The following is an 18,342-nucleotide window of genomic DNA, read 5'->3' on the forward strand; positions in this document are numbered from 1 at the left end:
AGTCAAGTGTTACGCTTAGTATTAGCTGTGAGCTAGTTCTAGCAGCGGGAGGTATGTTATGTTACAGCTGAGGCAATTTGAAAGTAGAAGACCTTGCTGAGGGGGCTAGAAAAATGTTGTCATTGCTAGGTTTAAGTTTTAGGGGACTTTTCTGTTGTCCTTAAAACATTTTATACTGAGGGCCTGAAAGTTCATGGATCAACAGAGCAGTATAGGCTCTGTCTAGTGTAGGAAACAGAAAAAACCTTTAAAAAAGGTAATTTATTTCAGTAAAAAGTTTCATTTTGTTTGTAAAGGATGGGTAATAATGTTTCAGCCATGGAAAGCTGCAACAGGAAGTCCAGATAAATACTGGGAAAACCCTGTACCATGAAAGAGGGTAAGGTTTGTGCCAGCGGTGTGCTGGTAAATGATTAATATGTGGCTCTACTAGAAAACGAAAGGGCCCAGTTTTAGAGATTGTTGATTTTCAATGGTGTAAATACTGCCCAGAGCCAGTCGCAAACTACCAAAATGGTGACCTTGAGTAACAAGTTGGGAGGAGGAAGTTTTAGAGATGGTTGATTTTCAATAGTGTAAATACTTGCCCAGAGCCAGTCGCAAACTACCAAAGTGGTGACCTTGAATAAGGAGTTGAGAGGAGGCGTACAGTAGCAGACTGTCAGAGCCACCACTACCGATGGTGCGTAGTAGACGTAAAGATGCAAAGTACCTCAAGAGCACAGGCGATAGTGAGAAGTATTAAATTATTTGTAAGTGAGCCGGGCACCGTGGCTCATGCCTGTAATCAGAGCACTTTGGGAGGCTGAGGCAGGACGATCGCTTTGAGCTCAGGAGTTTAAGATCAGCCTGGGCAACATGGCAAAACTCCACCTCTACAACACTAAAAATAAAAAAATCAGCCAAGTGTGGTGGCAAGCCTGTATTCTCAGCTACTTGGGAAGCTGATGAGGGAGGATCGATTGAACTGACCTTGGGAAATTGAGGCTGCAGTGAGCCATGATCGCATCACTGCACTCCAGCCTGGGCAACACAGTGAGACTCTGTCTTTAAAAAAAATTTAAAAAGTGGTTCGACAAAGCTCTAGGAAAAAATTGGTAAACGATGAGTTATGAGTATTTGTTACATTTGTTTTGAATAAATTTATTTCATTGAAAGTTTATATAATTTAATTTGTAGTAATGGTTGTGTTTAATAATCAGGTCACAAAATCCTTGAAAAATTTGAAAATGAACTGTTATGAACTTAGATAGTAAGCTCCAGCTCACCACTGGTTTGTCCTCAAAGAATAAAGGAAAATTAATATTTGCTTAAGCAATGTTTAATTACATTCGAGTTCTGTGAGGTGGATACTTTGGTTTAGGTATTTTTTATACTTGTTAATATTCTAGAACCCTATGTTATCTAACACTATGCAAATCAAAAGCAGTGATTAAAATCACCAGATGCTAGGTAAATAGATGATAGTTTTCTACAGAATTTGTGTGAGCTATGTGTGAGAGATATACTTCCTTTATGGACTGAATTGTGTCTCTCCCAAATTCATATATCAAAGCCCTAACCCTTAATGTGACTATATTTGGAGATAGAATCTTTAATGAAGTAATTAAGGTTAAATGAGCTCATATGAGTGGGTCCCTGATCTGATGGGGCTGGTGTCCTTACAAGAAAAGGAAGAAGTGCCAGCGCGCGCATGCGCTCGCTCTCTTTCTGTGCATGTGCTTAGAAAGGCCATCTGAGGACATGGCAAAAAGCCACTGTCTGCAAACCCAGAGGAGAAGCCTCCCCAGAAATGAATCTCACGGGCACCTTGATCTTAGACTTCCAGACTCCAGAATTGTGAAAAAATAAATTTCTGTTGCTGAAGCCACCCAGTCTGTGATATTTTGCTATGGAAGCTGAGCAGAGTAACATAACATGTAAATGATGAAATTACACGTAGTTCCACAAGAGTAACATGATACTCCCATCTCAGGCTTTTTCACGTTGTCATGAGGAAGTCCTTCCTATCTGCTCCTCTAGGTCTCAGCTCAATGACTGCCACCTCTGTGAAGCCTTCCTTGGTTTCCTCAATTATGTGTCAGCCTTTCCTCCCATGTAAACAGCTCTGTTATAATGATGAACATAGTCTTTTGTCCCAATGCAATCCTTTTTGACACAAAAGCGGATTACACATTATAAATTAAGATTAAGCATGTGGCTGTTTATATTCACATTTAAATATAAACAGTTAAAATACAATTAAAAATTCAACACCTTAGTTGCATCAGCCACATTTCAAACGGTTAATAACTACTTGTGACTAGTTGCTACTGCACTGGACACTAAGACATGGAAAATTTCCATCAGTGCAGAAAATTCTATTGGATAGCACTATACTATAATCTACTTGAAGCGTGGAAAGGGGTGCATCTGTGTTTTTTCCCAGCACCTAGCCCAGTGCCTTCTGTGTAGTAGGCATTCAATAACTATTGGTTGAATTAAAAGGAAAAAAGAAAAACACTATTCACTTAATTGTAGCTACTTAAAGCATTTACGGTTCCCAGGTGTCACAGAAATAAGCACACACATATAAATTTATTTTATTATTGATAAGTAAAATACTAAATGTGAGCAATTTTCATTTTTCCCATGACAAGAACATCAATATTCATCATCAAGATATAATTATAGAATCTCTGTCTCAGGTGTTAATATAGCAATCTATAGCTGTTAATTCGGAAGCGCAATATCGATTCTAATTTATTTTTTCTAGGCCATCTCTGCACCATTTTTCTATAAGTGACCCTATGGTCTCATTAAATCTTTCAGCATGATATTTATGCACCTACTTAATGAGTCCTCCAACACCTTGAATTCTCTGGATCTCATAACTATTATTTTAGTGACAAACTTCTGACTTTAATTAATCGCATCCTTCACGGATTCAAAGGAGATCATAAAAAGGTCACTCAGTCATATTCAACCCTCTGCTGGTAGACGCCTTCTTTGTCTCCACATTTAAAGATCTTCAAAGAAACACAACATCCCTCAGGAATCTATTTGGGTATTTAGATATTTTTACTTTCAGAAAAATCTCTTTATTTCCTGCTTAAATCTTTCATAATTTAGCCCAAAGCAGTCGCCCTGAATCTAACTGCAGAGGAAAAGGAGAAGAGGGTCATCTGTCACAGGTCCCAAAGAAGCCCCTTTCTGTGCTACGACTGAAACTTAAAATACAATCTAAAAGGAGATATTTCTCTACCAAGATGTTCCTTTAGAATTCCTAGCATCCTCAGGGTAAGTAGTACAGCCTCATAAATATTTTAATGAATAAATGAAATCCAAATAAAAAACAATTGCTTAACAAATGAAAGCAGACGCGTAGAAAAGCCCAGTGTGTCTCTAACTCCTCTCTTGTGTAGTACAGAAGAAGGGTTCGTTAACAAAGATTCTGTTCTAAGGCTGGGGCAAGAGACAGACCTAACAGGAGGAATGGGGAGAGGAGAGAGAGAACGAAGATCTCAAGGGAAGCAAATCCACCTGAGTCTGTTGTTGAAAGAGCATTGACATGTATAAGCTGAATGGCTTGCAAGTAGAGGAGAAGAGAGGAAGGAGGAAAGCCAAGGTTGGAGGGAGGTGAGAGTGGGTGAGCCCTTCCTCAATCCCACCGCTTTAGAGAGGGGAACTGTGAGTTTTCAGCAGCCATAGACAGGGAAGGTTGATCCAAAATTCTCTTAACCAAACTGTACAGGCCACACTGTGCCTCAGGTGTCTCCCTTTCCCTCTGCTTGGCATTGCTTCCCCAGCAGATGCGACGAACACAGAAAACAGCTGCCCGCCTCTCAGTGATAGAAACTGTGACTAATTGTAGTTTCCTAGAGGTGAGTCCTGTTTTCACAGGGCTGGAAGTTTTCTAAAATCTAGTCCTCAGAGATGTTCTGCTCCCAGACGTTTGTTAAAAACAAGTGACTCTGAGCAATGTGAACGTGCTGCCTGTGATGTTTAATGCCTTGTGCTGTTGTGATCAGTTTGGGGGTGAAATCTCTGGCAAATTGTAGCCATGACCTTGTGGAGGCTGGGCTATGCCACCAGCAAATGAAACAGCGTTTGGTATACATGTGTGGCGAGTATCCCTTCTAGCCACTCAAAGAGATATGCTTCCTTAACAAAGAGGCTCATCGTCTTTCCATTTTACAGGTAAGTATATTGAGGCATAGGTGGTGTACCCTTATTGCTTGTTTATCCATGTCAACGTGAGAAAGAGAAGTCACCTACTCTGACATCTAGATCATAAAATCTTAGCTTCAGACATTCACTTAAAAAGCTGAAAGACACATAGTGTGTCCAAGGTCTGGTACTTCTTGTCTGACCTTAGTAAAGTTCATTAACCTTTTTGAACTTTAGTTTCTCCAAATGTACAATGGCAAGTAGAAGGAGATAACACATGTTATATGCTTTAAAAGTGCTTGATGATGCAGTAAGTGCTCCATAAATGCTAATTTTTGTTTTTATTATTGTGTGTCAGAAAAATAGCTTAATGCCTTTCTATGGCCTTAAACTGACCTTTATTATTTTAAAGCATGTAGGAACTGTATTTTCTGTTCTTTTGTGCTTTCTATTGAAATTGGCATATTCTAGAATAAAGCAGGCATTAATAATTACTTGGCATATATTTATAATTTTCCAATGTTTCACTGGTGTTTTTAGAAATTGGTCATTCTACAGCTCTTTATCTAAAGACCTAATATACATAAAATGAGCAAACATCTCTTTTGTTTATTTTATATCTTGCTCTATAGTGATTTGTGGCTATTTTAAAAATGGGTTACCACAGTTAAAAGTATAACTCACCTACTTAGCTTCACCGATTAACGTCAAGCTGATAACAAGGAATATATTTTTTCACCAATGAAGATTTGCACTCACAAATTTAAAAAATGTAAAATTCCAACTATTTATGTGATGACTACTCTTGGGGTCAATCTTCTATCATAATAGAAAACATTATTTTTTGGCAAATACGTGGTAGCGTTATAGCTTTATGTACTATTCCTTTTATTTATTTATTTTTTTTGAGACGGAGTTTTCCTCTTATTGCCCAGGCTGGAGTGCAATGGTGCGACCTTGGCTCAATGCAACATCTGCCTTCTGGGTTCAAGGGCTTCTCCTGCCCAACCTCAGCCTCAGCCTCAGCCTCCTGAGTAGCTGGGATTACAGGTACCTGGCACCACACCTGGCTAATTTTTTGTATTTTTAGTAGAGATGGGGTTTCACCATTTTGGTCAGGCTGGTCTCGAACTCCTGACCTCAGGTGATCCACCCACCTCGGCTTCCCAAAGTGCTGAGATTACAGGCATGAGCCACCATGCCCAGCCTTATGTACTATTACTTTTTATTCATCATTTTGTTTTCAGCTGTAGTGTATGAATGAAGATGTTTAAGGAAAGAACAAGAATGTAAAAAACATTCGGGGAAATATTAAAATTAGTACAAAAATCTACTTTCCATACACTATTAAAAAGAACATTTTGTTCTTTTTTCAAATATAAAATACTATAATGGGATTTTCTTTTTCTGCTTTAGCAATGAGACCTATTTTGACAAGAAAAGTGTGAAATATTTATTTTTATGTCATCTTTTATATGTGGAAAGCTAAAGGAACCAAACAAACTCACCATATGATTAAATTTTTGAAGTCTAGGTATTGTGGGGATATTTGTCTGTTTTTTAAAATAAATATTTTTCCCCAGTGGGCATCTCAGTTGACATTCTAAAGGGAATACAAGTTGTGAACAGACTATTGCAAGCCTGAGAAAGCACAGCAACACAAATGCAGCTTTTTTGTCTCTATTACATTTGTTTTGAAAAATAAAACCCAATTCATGTGTTCTTAGGTCCTCCACCCACTGTCATTTGCATCCCCTGAGAAAATATGATATTCTATCTGTGGTATTAGGTGGTTCACAACAGCTTTAAAAACTACCAGGGCAGGCCAGGCACTGTGGCTCACACATGTAATCCCAGCACTTTGGGAGCCTGAGGCAGGTGGATCACTTGAGGTCGGGAGTTAGAGGCCAGCCTGACCAATATGGAGAAACCCCATTTCTACTAAAAATACAAAATTAACTGGGCGTAGTGGCAGGAGCCTGTAATCCCAGCTACTCAGGAGGCTGAGGCAGGAGAATCACTCGAACCTGGGAGGCCGAGGTTGTGGTGAGCTGAGATCGTGCCATTCCACTCCAGCCTGGGTGACGAGAGCAAAACAATGCCTCAAAAAACAAAAAACAAACAAACAAACAAAAACCCCCCACAAAACTACCAGGGTGTAACAAGTGTAACAACAACAACAAATCGAATGATGCTCATCATTGATGATTTAAAAGATAGTCTTAACATTTATATCCGAATGAAGAAGACATTGTCAAGGTCTCCCCGATGCCTTCTTGTAGAAGCCAGAAATTGGTATTACATGTCTGTCCTCTACCCACCTTCCAATATGGCCTCCATCACAAGGTCACACAGAAACAAAATGATCACTGTTGACAGGACATGAATCCACAGCCGTGTTGTGACTTTGTTCTGACACGGCATTCCCTGTGTCTCTCTTTCTAGTGTTACAGGCAGTAGAAAATTTAAAAAAAAAAAAAGAAAGAAATCAAAGGCCCAGGCTTGTGATTGAGTCAAAAAGTTAAAATACATTCAAACGCCATGACGGTGGCTTCAAGCTTCTTCCAGGTGCTTAAGCCTGGAGGTAGGAATGTACTAGATCCTGGCCAGTTAAAATGTGCTCCCTGGAACTGTGGCAGCATCTATATCCCCTGGAAGCTACTTAGAAAGGCAGACTTTCCGGCCCCACTCAGACATCCTAGATCAGTGTCTGCAGTTTAATAGGATGTCCAAGTAATTGAGATACCCACAAAGGTCTGAAAAGCTCTCAGCCAAGCAACAACTGATGTCAAGGAAGAGGAATAAGTCATACCTCTTTCTCAGTAAAGAGTTATTTTCAGTAACTCTTTCACATATTCTTAAACTGCATTATTTCACAGATCTACAAATACTTGAAGACAAAAACAGTATAAGTCTCATTGTAGAATTTTATTTTCATTACATCAGAATAAAGTTTGCTTTTTTTTAAAATCACAAGAATGCTTCTTTTCTCTAAGAATTGCACACTCTTTGGAATGACTTTTGCCAGTTTTCTTATTAGTGAAGAGGATATAATAGTTTTCGTGACGCATTTCCTTGGGTAAGTTAAAGTCTGCTCTGATTTTCAAGCTGAAGTTTGCTCTAACAAAGAGCTCCTGGCCCAAGTATCCCTATTAGTGAGATATTTCCAAGAGCTCTTGCTTCTAGAGAATCAGGAAATCACAAGCTGTCCCCACTCACTCTAAATACCATCTAGGAATAAAATAAATTTTGCTGGACTTCCAAAAGGAGGGCATAAGTTGAGTGGAGTGGATTGAAAAAGCTTCCTTGAGAGTTAACTCGATCCCACTGGATTGTAAGACAATAGGACTGCGGGAAAACAGTGTAGTGTGAAGCAGAAATGGAAAAAATTGTTTCAAAGTGGGAATAATAGTCTGAGTGCAAGAGAGAAAATCCAGATTAAAAAGGAAGCCAAATTTGCTAATAGAGAAACAAAAAGGAGAAAGAGGAAGAAGACAATATGGAAGAATGAGATTTATGTCAGGAAGAGAGAGCACAATAATGGAGAAATTAATACCAGAGGAAGGCAGAAAGGATGAGGAAAGGATAATGGGTGTGGCTGGGAACTTTAGCAGAAAAAAAAGATGGGAATGTAGAGAAAGGGAGGATGAAGGACAGAGGAGCAAGTCCGTGATGCCTGAAAACCGGATGGCTACACACCACCCTTCTCTCAAAAGCGACCCCTCCCATCCAGTCCTACCTGGCCGGAAGGACGGTGGTCACCACTTGAGAGCTTGAGGGTTGGGGGGAGTAAAGTTGGGGGAAACAGAGGGATCCTCATGGCAAGTTTCCGACAAGAATGAGGAGGAACCTTCCCCCTGTGTGGAAAAAAAGGGAGGCTGTCATTTTTGTGGCAATGAAATTGATTTCTAAGTCACCTGGTGTTTCCAATTATTTGTCTGGGACGTCTCTTGGAGTGCCTTCTAGAATACAGATTTAATTCCTCTGTTTGCCTTTATCTGCTCCAACACCCCCAGTGTGGGATGGCACCTGGCCTCCCACACATTCAATGGAAGTGGCATTGAGTTCTCCTTGGCCTTCCCCACTCTCTGTAAGAATTAGTTGTTAAAAATGATCACAACTGTTACTTTTGAGATATTCTCCGCAAAATCCCACTACCATCAAGAAACTTGAGAAAAGATAGTGATGAATGATTGACAGCTGTTTGTTCAGTGAACAACACAGTCCAAGGGGTCTGGGCACTACTTTTCTCCCCACGAAGAGCCAGAACTATTTTTTAACATACAGAGTTAATGTTGTTAGCCCTCTACATACATCATGCATTCAAAAAATATTTATTAAACACCAGCTATATGGCAGGCGATGTTCTTGGGTGTCTGGACCTCAAGAGTGTCACGGAACGAAACAGACAAAGCCCCTGCTGTTGTAGAGCTTACATTCTGATAGGTGGGGCAGCACTCAAGGACACACTTAGGAAAGAAGGGTATGACTGAATGAGAGAAGGTGACAAATGCTATGAAAAACAGAAAGCACAGCAGAAGAAACAGGAGAGAGGATGGCAGGGATGGGGCAGTGGTGGAGGGGGTTGTAAATTTTAATAAAGTGGTCATGGAAAGCCTCTGACAGATTTGAACAAACATTTGAAAGACAGCAGAGAGTTGCCCAAACAGACACTTGGGAGATGAGGAAACGGTCCATACAATGGCTCAAGGTGGAATTCGCCTGTCTTGTTGGGGCCTAGCAAGGAGCCCAGTGTGGCCTGATCAGAGAGTACATCAAGGAGGAAAGGAAGAAAAAATGCAGCAAAAGTGGAGTTAGACCATATAGGACTTTTAAGCTTTTATTCTGAGCGTGTTGGGAGCCACTGAAGGGTTTTCAACCGAGGAGCGACCTGATTTAACTTTTGTTCTAAAAGGATGCCTCTGGGTGACATGTTGAGAATAGATTTTGAGTGCACACATGTGGCAGCAGGGAGAGCAGTTTGAAGGCTACTTAGAAATCCAGGGGAGCGACGATGGAGGCTTGGACTAAGGTGATTACACTGCAGTTGGTACTCAACAATTATAAAGATGTCTTGTCTGGTTTACAATATTTTTTTCAAGTCCTAAGGTTTTTTGGCTCCACCTAAAACACAGACCCAGTAAGGAATTTTAGAATTGTAACAGCTCATTGTGTATTTTGCAAAACCTAAGAGTGACTTTTTTCTTTTCTGGATAATACCTAAGGTGCAAAGAAAAAGGAAACAAATCTTTCTCAGCCAAAGATAGAAGACAATGTATCTTCGATTCTCTCTTATGTACCAAACACACATACATGCTGCTGGCTATTCTCTTTGACACAAATTTTCATATACTAGCATAATCAGCTAGGGCAAAATCCATTTTGATGCCGAAATGGTTAATCTGCTAAGCTTCTCTCCAATCGTATAAAGTTGTTTGTGTGTGTGTATAAATGTGTGTTATTGTGTATATGTGTGTGTGTGACTCTTTAAAATCTGAAAATGTTATTCGAGGAAATTCAAACACCTCCTTGACAAATTCAAAGATTAACCTCAACTAATGATTATAATAAACACAGAACACTTGTGTCTGTTGATTTCTGTTGACAGAAAATATGTAAACAGGACTCCAAGTGGTGAATTTGCTGCATGAAAATGGCCTTAGATGTAATATAATACAAGGAAAACAGAGAATGTAATCCTGCCCTTGGCAACTGCTTTCCTATTTGGAAGGAAAACTTTCTTCAGTGTTTTCTTCAACCCAGTGTTCCTGCGTTTGCCCTCATGCAATAGCCTTTTCCCTCATCTCCAAGTACTTCTTCATCAAGTATTTCAAAGCACTTAGTAGATTTCCTCTTTGGATTTTCTGTAGGTAAATACAGTCATCCCCTTCATATCCATGGGTTCCACATCTGTGGATTCAACCACTTTTGGATCAACACATTCAGAAGAACCATAAGTGGATGGTTGTGTCTGTATGAACATGTATAGACATTTTTTCTTGACATTATTCCCTAAACAATACAGTATAACACTATATACATAGAACTTACATTGTATTAGGCATTATAAATAACCTAGAAATGACAAAGTACATGGGAGAATATGCATAGACTATATGCAAATACTATACAATGTTATATAAAGGACCTGAGCATCTGTGGACTGGGGTATCTGAGGGGAGTCCTGGAACCAGCCATCCATGGATACCAAGGGATGACAGTATTTCTCTTGGTTTGAGGTTGGCCATCTTTTCCCTTTAAAATACTGAAGGTCATAGTTAAATCAGGTAATGGTTTCTGGAAATCAATTACACTTTTACATTAGTTGCTTTAAAGTGTTTGGGATGTGTGTGTTTGATAATTTTCACTATCCTAGTTATACCAAAACAGGGCTTTAAAAAAAACAGAGATACATTGAGGATAAAAAAATCTAATGAGCATTAGCAAAATTCACAGGAATCATGCCCAATGACAGGCACACAGAAGTAGAAGTAGAAATAAACCCAAAAGGTTTTCCATGCATGGTCGTGTGGACTTTTCATGTATGGCAGGTGGGCATATGAAAGCCAATGTGATAAAAGTCCACCTCATCCTATTCCTGGTGTTAAAATCATTGTTTGCTGCGAAGACTCTGAACCCCATCAACATGTAGCCCCCTATTCTAGCAGGTGGGGAAGATTCTCTTCTCAGCCTCTGCCCTCTATCCAGTACATTTATCTTCACATGTCCACATTTTCTTATCCCCAAGAAAGAAAAATATGGACAAAGGAGGGGGAAAGAACGTTGATACGGTAAAGAAAAGGAGGAGGAATAAATGGCATCCATGGGAATCTAAGTTTTAATTTTTGTTTAAATCTCAAACTCAGTTGCCTTATGGGGACAATAGACAATAGAAATCTATGAAACAGCCTAGGGAGTACCATGCAGCCCTAAGGGACAGCTTCTTCCTAGCTTTAGAAATTCTTTGCATGTTTCTATTATAATCTTAGGATCTCATTTTTCAAGAGACATGGAGTATTTTTGAAATAAAACATTTTCTGATTTTTACATAACAGCGTGATGCTTTTTATTGTGCCAACTGTCTCAGCCAAACTGTATTTCCCAGAGTTCCCTTTCTGTATGTTTCCAGTTATTGTGGGTCCCATGGAGATTCTTCTGAGAATTGGAGGACTGATGAGGGAGGCAGCAGTCATTGTGTAATACGCAGGCATTGTTGCTGATCTGTTGATTTATGTGTCTGGTTGATGGGAAGCAGTGGCTGAGCCTGCAATCACTTCCCCTGCCCATTGGGTCTTCCTTTAGTTTTCTGACTCCTGGGCCAGGGGTGTGTGTGTGTGTGTGTGTGTGTGTGTGTGTGTGTGTTCAACTCCATGACAAAGAGGTTCAGCTTCTGCAAGTTACTCTAGTCACGAAGCCTACTTGCAATTTTCCCTTCCTGCCTGCCTGCCAGGGTCCATCATTAAAAAGGGAGACAACCTTGAGAAGGAGGCAGATAGCCATCCACAAAAGTTGCATAAGCCAATTACTGTCACACACACACAATCTTTTACTGGCTCTGTTTTTCTAGTTGAATCCTGACTGATACAGATGTTAACCAATTCAAATATTTCAGAAACACAACGTAGAGACTTTCTATTTCTGATAATGGCTGATTAGGTTATTTGGACCATCCTTTCCACTGAAAAAAGAAGCTGGATTTGATATGATTTGGTTTTTTTTTGTTTGTTTTTTGTTTTTTGATATTGAGTTTCCTCTGTCACCCAGTCTGGGGTGCAGTGGCACGATCTCGGCTCACTGCAACCTCCACCTCCCAGGTTCAAGCAATTCTTCTACCTCAGCCTCCAGAGTAGCTGGGATTACAGGTGCACACAACCATGCCTGACTAATTTTTGTGTTGTTTTTAATAGAGTCAAGGTTTTACCATGTTGGCCAGGCTGGTCTCAAACTCCTGATCTCAAGTGATCCTGCTGTCTTAGCCTACCAAAGTGCTGGGATTACAGATGTGAGCCACCATGGCTGGCCATTAAAACTATCTTTAAAGACCCAAAGAACTACAAGAACTTAATGATCAGGGTCAAACTGAAGCGGGCATTGAACCTAGACAGGTAATAAGCAAGGAAGCTGCTTTCACCCTGATAGGCTTTTGCTCATGATGGAAATTTTGAGTTCACCCTTTGATAGCCTTGAAGGCTGAGGAGCCTACACTCAAGAGCTGAGGCTTTCCCAGGGTGAGGAATCTCACAGGAAAGCTTTCCTGCAACAAGCTAAGACATACAGATTATAGATTTGAAAATAAACCAAACAGAACATTTGGAAATAAAATACAAAACCTGAAATTAAACACTCAGAGGATGTATAGAAAAGCAGTTTAAACAAAAAATTGATGCATTACAAAAAGGGTCAGAAAAAAAGTTGCCCACAGAACAGTATGGAAAGATAAAGGATGGAAAACACTAAAAACAATTCATTGACAGAGGAGATGGAGTAAAAAGGTTTATTTTATTTTATATGCAAATATATATATATATGGAATCTTAGAAGCAAAGAAAAAAATGACAGAAGCCATATTTACTTTCATGATAGTTTAGAGTTTTTGCAGAACTGAGGACAGGGATCCATCTAGCCACCTCAAACACATATTTAGATACATTATAGAAAAACTGCCCAAAATGTAAGAAAAAAATCCTAAATGCTATTGGTGGGGGTGGGGAGGAATACAAATTATCATCAAAAGAACTGTATTAAGACTAACAATTAACTTCTCAACAACAGCAATAGATGCTAGAGGGCAGTGGAATTTTATCTTCAGTGTGCTAAAGGAAAATAACCACCAACACAAAATTTTATATCCAGTGAACATATCATTCCAGAATGGAGGAAATGTGGATTCTCATCTATTAATACATTAAACAAATAAAGACATTTTTGCACAAAAACAAAAATAAAAACTCCAAAGAGTTTCCCACCAGTAGACCGCATGAAAGGAACTTCTAGAGGAAGTACAAGATGATGATCCCAAATGGGCAGAGGATACAAGAAAAAACGTTTCACAAAGAATATGTGAATATGTAGACATATCTAAATGAACCATGATGATAACATAGAATAATAATGCCTTATGTGTTTAAAAGTCTATTGGATTAAATTTCAAAAAAGAAATTGATGAAGCCAGTGAGATTAAAATTGTTCCAATGCCCTGGCATTGCCCAGAAGGAGAGTAAACATGTCTAAGTTTTATACTCAAGAAAATAAGGCATAACTACGTTTGTTTCCTAAAAAGGCAATTCTTTATATTGACAAAAATGAAAAAGAATTTTCTTCTACAGAACAAACAAAAACAAACCACTGTGTGGTTAATTGAGAGTTGACAACGAGCAGAAACATTGTCTATATAGGCAGTGTTCCCCGCTATAGGCAGCCAGTTCCCACTCTGCGGTTTGGCTTCTGGGAGAAGATCCAATAGGTGCTGGCAAGGAAGAATCCATTTCCCCGTCAAGCCGCAAAAGATTAGAGGAGACACAAATACATTACTTTAAAAAATGTTTTATTTTAAATCCCTAAGTTTGCCTTTTCTCTCCCGAACACAAGAGATATCAGCCACATTTAAGGTTCTGTCTCAGAGCCCAGCGGTAGGTCTAACAAGACTAACTTCAAGCAGAGTGATGAGTCACTCACCCTGTTACAAAGATGTCAGAGGAGAAATAAGGAAAATCAGTCTATATTCCCTTGTTGGAGGAAAAAAAAAAAAAAAAAGAGCCAGTAGCTACATGATGAAATATTCTTTGGGAATAAATTAAAATGCCCTAAAGCTTCCCGGAATTCTCTCTTGATGATGAGCTAAATTAAAACAGAAAACCTGTGTTCTAAGAAGCATCAAAGACAAATTAAGCATCAGAGAAAAAGTAAATTACACATTTATTGACTGTCTTATGAGGTTATGGAGACAGTTCATTAAAAATTCCCCTCAAAAGATGATTCTTCTTATAAAGAGTCAGGAGCTGCAAATGATCAATAAACACTGGCATATTCACAACAGACTCAGGGCAACTTGTGATCAACCGTGTTTTCTTTTCTCTTTCTTTTCTTTTTTTTTTTTTTTTTTGAGACCGGGTGGTCCCACTCAGTTGCCCGGGCTGGAATGCAGTGGCACGATCTCGGCTTACTACAACCTCCACCTCCCGGGTTAAAGTGATTCTCCTGCCTCAGCCTCCCAAGTAGTCGGGACTACTGGCGCCCACCACCATGCCTGGCTAATTTTTGTATTTTGGTAGAGACTGAGTTTCCCATGTTGGCCAGGCTGGTCTTGAACTCTTGACCTCAAGTGATCCGCCCACCTCAGCCTCCCAAAGTGTTGAGATTTCAGGCATGAGGCACCACGCCCGGCCAACTGTGCTTTCATATGTTAAAATGAATATCTTTGAAGTGTTCAGGAAAAAGGTAGAAGGTCATTTTTATAATGGATCAATTCAGGGTTGAGCAGGACCACAAAAGGTATGGATTCTCTCTGCACTGGCAGTTGGGTTCTTGAGTTGTTCCTAACATTGCTTGTACACATAAACACTTTCCTATTGACTTTGGCAAACCCAGGTATGGAAATCCCAAGGAAACCAATTATTTCCCCGAGTCAGAAGACTGGCCAGTGTTTACTGTATCCATCTTGAAAATTCTACCACTATGGATTTCAAAAAAAGGCACACCTCAAACAAAACTGAAACCCACATACACTCAGGGACTGAATCAAATCTCATTGCTAGAAAACATGCAGTTGAATGTTTCTCCAGAATTCAGAACTGTCCTGGAAAGGAGCTAAGTATTCCCTTCTAAGAGTGTCTATTGTTGTTTATAACATAATAAGTTTCCATGGGACTTATGTACAGCAATGTACATCACTTTATGTCAAATTGAGGCCAAAATATTTTATTGTACAAATTGCCTGGAGGGACCACCTATTTCCATTTTCCCCAATGCCCTCAAAATTACCTACAAAAGGAATAAACTAATTGAATCTCTTTTTTCATAGGGGAAAAATGAACTTTCCATATGAAAAGAGCTTGGTGCATGTCACACAGTGGAACAATCGAAAATAAACTTTTCACATGTGACTGGCCACATTTGGTCCCCCAACAAATAGCGACCAGAAAGCCTGAAGGTCCTGGGTCACATGCAGAACTGAAACAAATTTTTAGCCTGATTTTGATTGAGGCATATTCTCGTATGACTGCTGTTGCAGGATGGTAAAAATGTTGGGAACTCTAGATGACATGCACATTGTTCAGTAAACCGCTAGCAAAGTCACACTTTGAATGAGGTTTCACATGTAGTTTGCTCTAAATTGAGCCAGAATAACTACTTCTTTGCTACTGAAAAACTGTTAACTTTGAGCCATTGGCTTTTCAAATTTCTTTCGCTGAGAGATTTACAAAATATCTGTTTGTTACTTTCAAAAGAGTTGCTTGTTTACCAATGGCTTAGAAAATTACACCAATATGATTGGGGTTGATCAAGGTTCAGAATACCTCAAAATAGTAATATCCCAGAGTAAACAGCAATGTAAACAAGAGCTTCCTCCCTGTTAAGAACAAGATTGGGAACACGAAACACATTATTACATTAGTTAGAATAAGTGGATGAAGAGAAAGCAAATTATTATATACAACAACATGGTGAAAGAAATGGAAGAACAGGAAGAAATACGATGTCATGTAGCCTATACAGACTTTTGGTGCCAGCAAAAACTTAGCTATGATCAGTTTCTAGTTAAAAAGCTTCATCCCATCTGTAAATTTTCCTCTGTAACCTACGGCAAAGTTTGGCATGCTTTCTTCTTCATAAGAAAGTTACAATTGCCTTTAATATTATCTGCCGCAATGTCGGCTCACGTTCCTCATCCAAAACCCAGTAATGGAACCGTTCATAAAGTTCTAGAGGTCACGAAATCACTCTGTCTTCTTATCTGACTGAATGGAACTGACTCCGTGGACTTGTTTTAGAGATACTCTTGATCAGTTTCATTTCCTTGGGTTGTTCCTTGCTTTGTTTCTGCTTTTACTAATTTCCCTCATGTCTATGTGAAGATTCAAAGCCTGTTTCAGTACTAGACGTGGAGAGGGATTATTTCAAAGACAGTGTTACTGTAGTTTTGATCCATGCCCCACAGTTACAGAAGCATCAGTGACTGCTACCCTGGCCTGGCCTCTCCTCACCACCCATTTATTAATATCTACTTTGCTGTCCTGTGCTTTGGTCTTTCTTCACGTGCCTCACACTTGTTTTTGTTGTTTTACTCTACGTCTATTACTGCTCCTCTTAACCAGTGTCATCTCCCTTTTTAACCACCATGCCCCACAATGTTAACAGTCATGACTTATTATTTTATTAATAAAATCACAGCTCTAAGGCACAACGTTTTCAAGCCATGCAGAAAAACCCTCAAGAAATGCTTTAGTTTGACGTGGAACCAACAATCTTCAAGGGCAACCTTCAAATCCAGACACAAAAACATGGTCATAGAGCAACCTCATGGAAGAAAAGCACAGAGGAATTCATCATGGTACCTATTTACAATAAAAAATGCAGACAATAGAACTACTAAAAATTCACAGAAACACTTCAGATCTCTTTCCAAGGGGCCAAAACAAAAGAAATTAAAAATTGTTAGAAACGTGGCTGTAACATACCCTCTATGTTACATATCTACCCAATTGCTGTTTCCCCTCTATTTCTTTGATGATATAATATCAATTTTGTTCAGGTACCTGATGACCATGGAATTGAGAAACTGAACTCTCTCTAGCCTTGTGAGTGAATCTTAATTACTCTAAGCCAATCATGAAAGTGATACCCTATTGCCCATGATTGGTTTAAGAATGGGAATATGAGGCCATTGTAGCCAATGAGGAAACACCAGCTAGGGAGGATGTAGGAAGGCTTTTCTCAGTCCTAGAAAGGGTTACAAAATGAAGACATTTTCCATTTGCCGCACGGCTTTTGAGTGGTTTTATGTAAGGTTATGATGTGTGGAGCTAGGGCAGCCGTCTCATGACTGAGTTCACGGCCTGCAGCTAGAAGGTGACAACAGTAGAAATTCAAAAAATACCTGGAGATGAAATTGTTAAGCCACTAAATTAATCATTGTTACAACTGTGGTACCTCTGAATTTCCAGTACTGTGGCTTACTAAATCCTATAGCTGTTGAAGCCAGTTTTAATTGGGCTTATTATAAAATTGCAGCTGAATGAACCCTGACTGCTGATAAAATGGCCAAAAGTTATTAGTTCTTTTCATGACCAGTTATATCCAGGGAAGAAGTTGAAGGGTGCTTCCACATTTATTGAGGTTGATTTTAATCATGATGACCTAGGGCAGTAACATGAAAATCTTTATATGGGTTATTGATACTGAGAGTTATATAATTTAAACACATTAATGATTTTACATTCACATTTTATCTGTAAGTAAAATAGTTAACATTGTTGAACTGAAACACACACATGAAAAAAAAAAAGCAAAATGAAACTCTGAAAAGAATCATATTCCCTAAGATAAATTTTTTTGAAATACAAAAACTAGCTGAGCCATCAAACACAAGCAAATTCTATTATGTCAATGTACAAAGTAATGACAAATTTAAATCCAGACAGCATAGATTAGAAATGTATGTATCTGAATATATCACCTGGGACTGATTATTGTAAAGGTGTTTCTGAAATTTCAGTCAAACTGGATCTTTTGCTCTAAATAATTTGAGCATTTTAAAAAGATCAATCCTGATTGGAAAGTATAGCAATTTCTGAAATTATGTTAAAATTTATTCCACTTTATTAGTGCATAATCAACCTGAGAGGGTGGCTGAGAAGATCTACATTATATGTTTATAGGAGAAACATAAGAATTAGCACCATATCTAAGTAATTATTAATTCTTGCTTGAGAATCTATATTGTCAACCCTAAAAACTTAGAAATTAAAAATATTAAATAAATGTCTTATATAATAAATATGAAAGAATAAGAGCACAAAGAACTATGAAAATGTATTCAGAATGATCCACAAGAAATCTATAAGAAGTAAATTTGTGAATGAAACATACAATTAAATAAAACCCTAACGTTTTTTAACTTTGAGGACTCAAGAAATACTTGTGTGGAATGGCAAATACTTTTTAGAGTAGATATTTTAAATTGAAAATAGAAGG

At 38.7% G+C, this 18,342-nt stretch overlaps 1 protein-coding gene across 3 annotated transcripts in view; it reads right to left on the reverse strand.

Moving 5' to 3' along the window:
• Positions 1-18,342, reverse strand: part of PLCB1 (phospholipase C beta 1) — a 752,445-nt gene that overhangs the window by 77,225 nt on the left and 656,878 nt on the right. The window contains exon 32 of one of the 3 annotated variants that reach the window (XM_015149373.3): positions 7,889-8,006. Coding sequence (XP_015004859.1) covers positions 7,908-8,006 — 99 coding nt within the window. The 3' untranslated portion in view covers positions 7,889-7,907. 3 annotated transcript variants of the gene reach the window in all.

This window comes from Macaca mulatta, chromosome 10 (assembly GCF_049350105.2).
Source record: "Macaca mulatta isolate MMU2019108-1 chromosome 10, T2T-MMU8v2.0, whole genome shotgun sequence".
Taxonomy (NCBI): Eukaryota; Metazoa; Chordata; class Mammalia; order Primates; family Cercopithecidae; genus Macaca; species Macaca mulatta.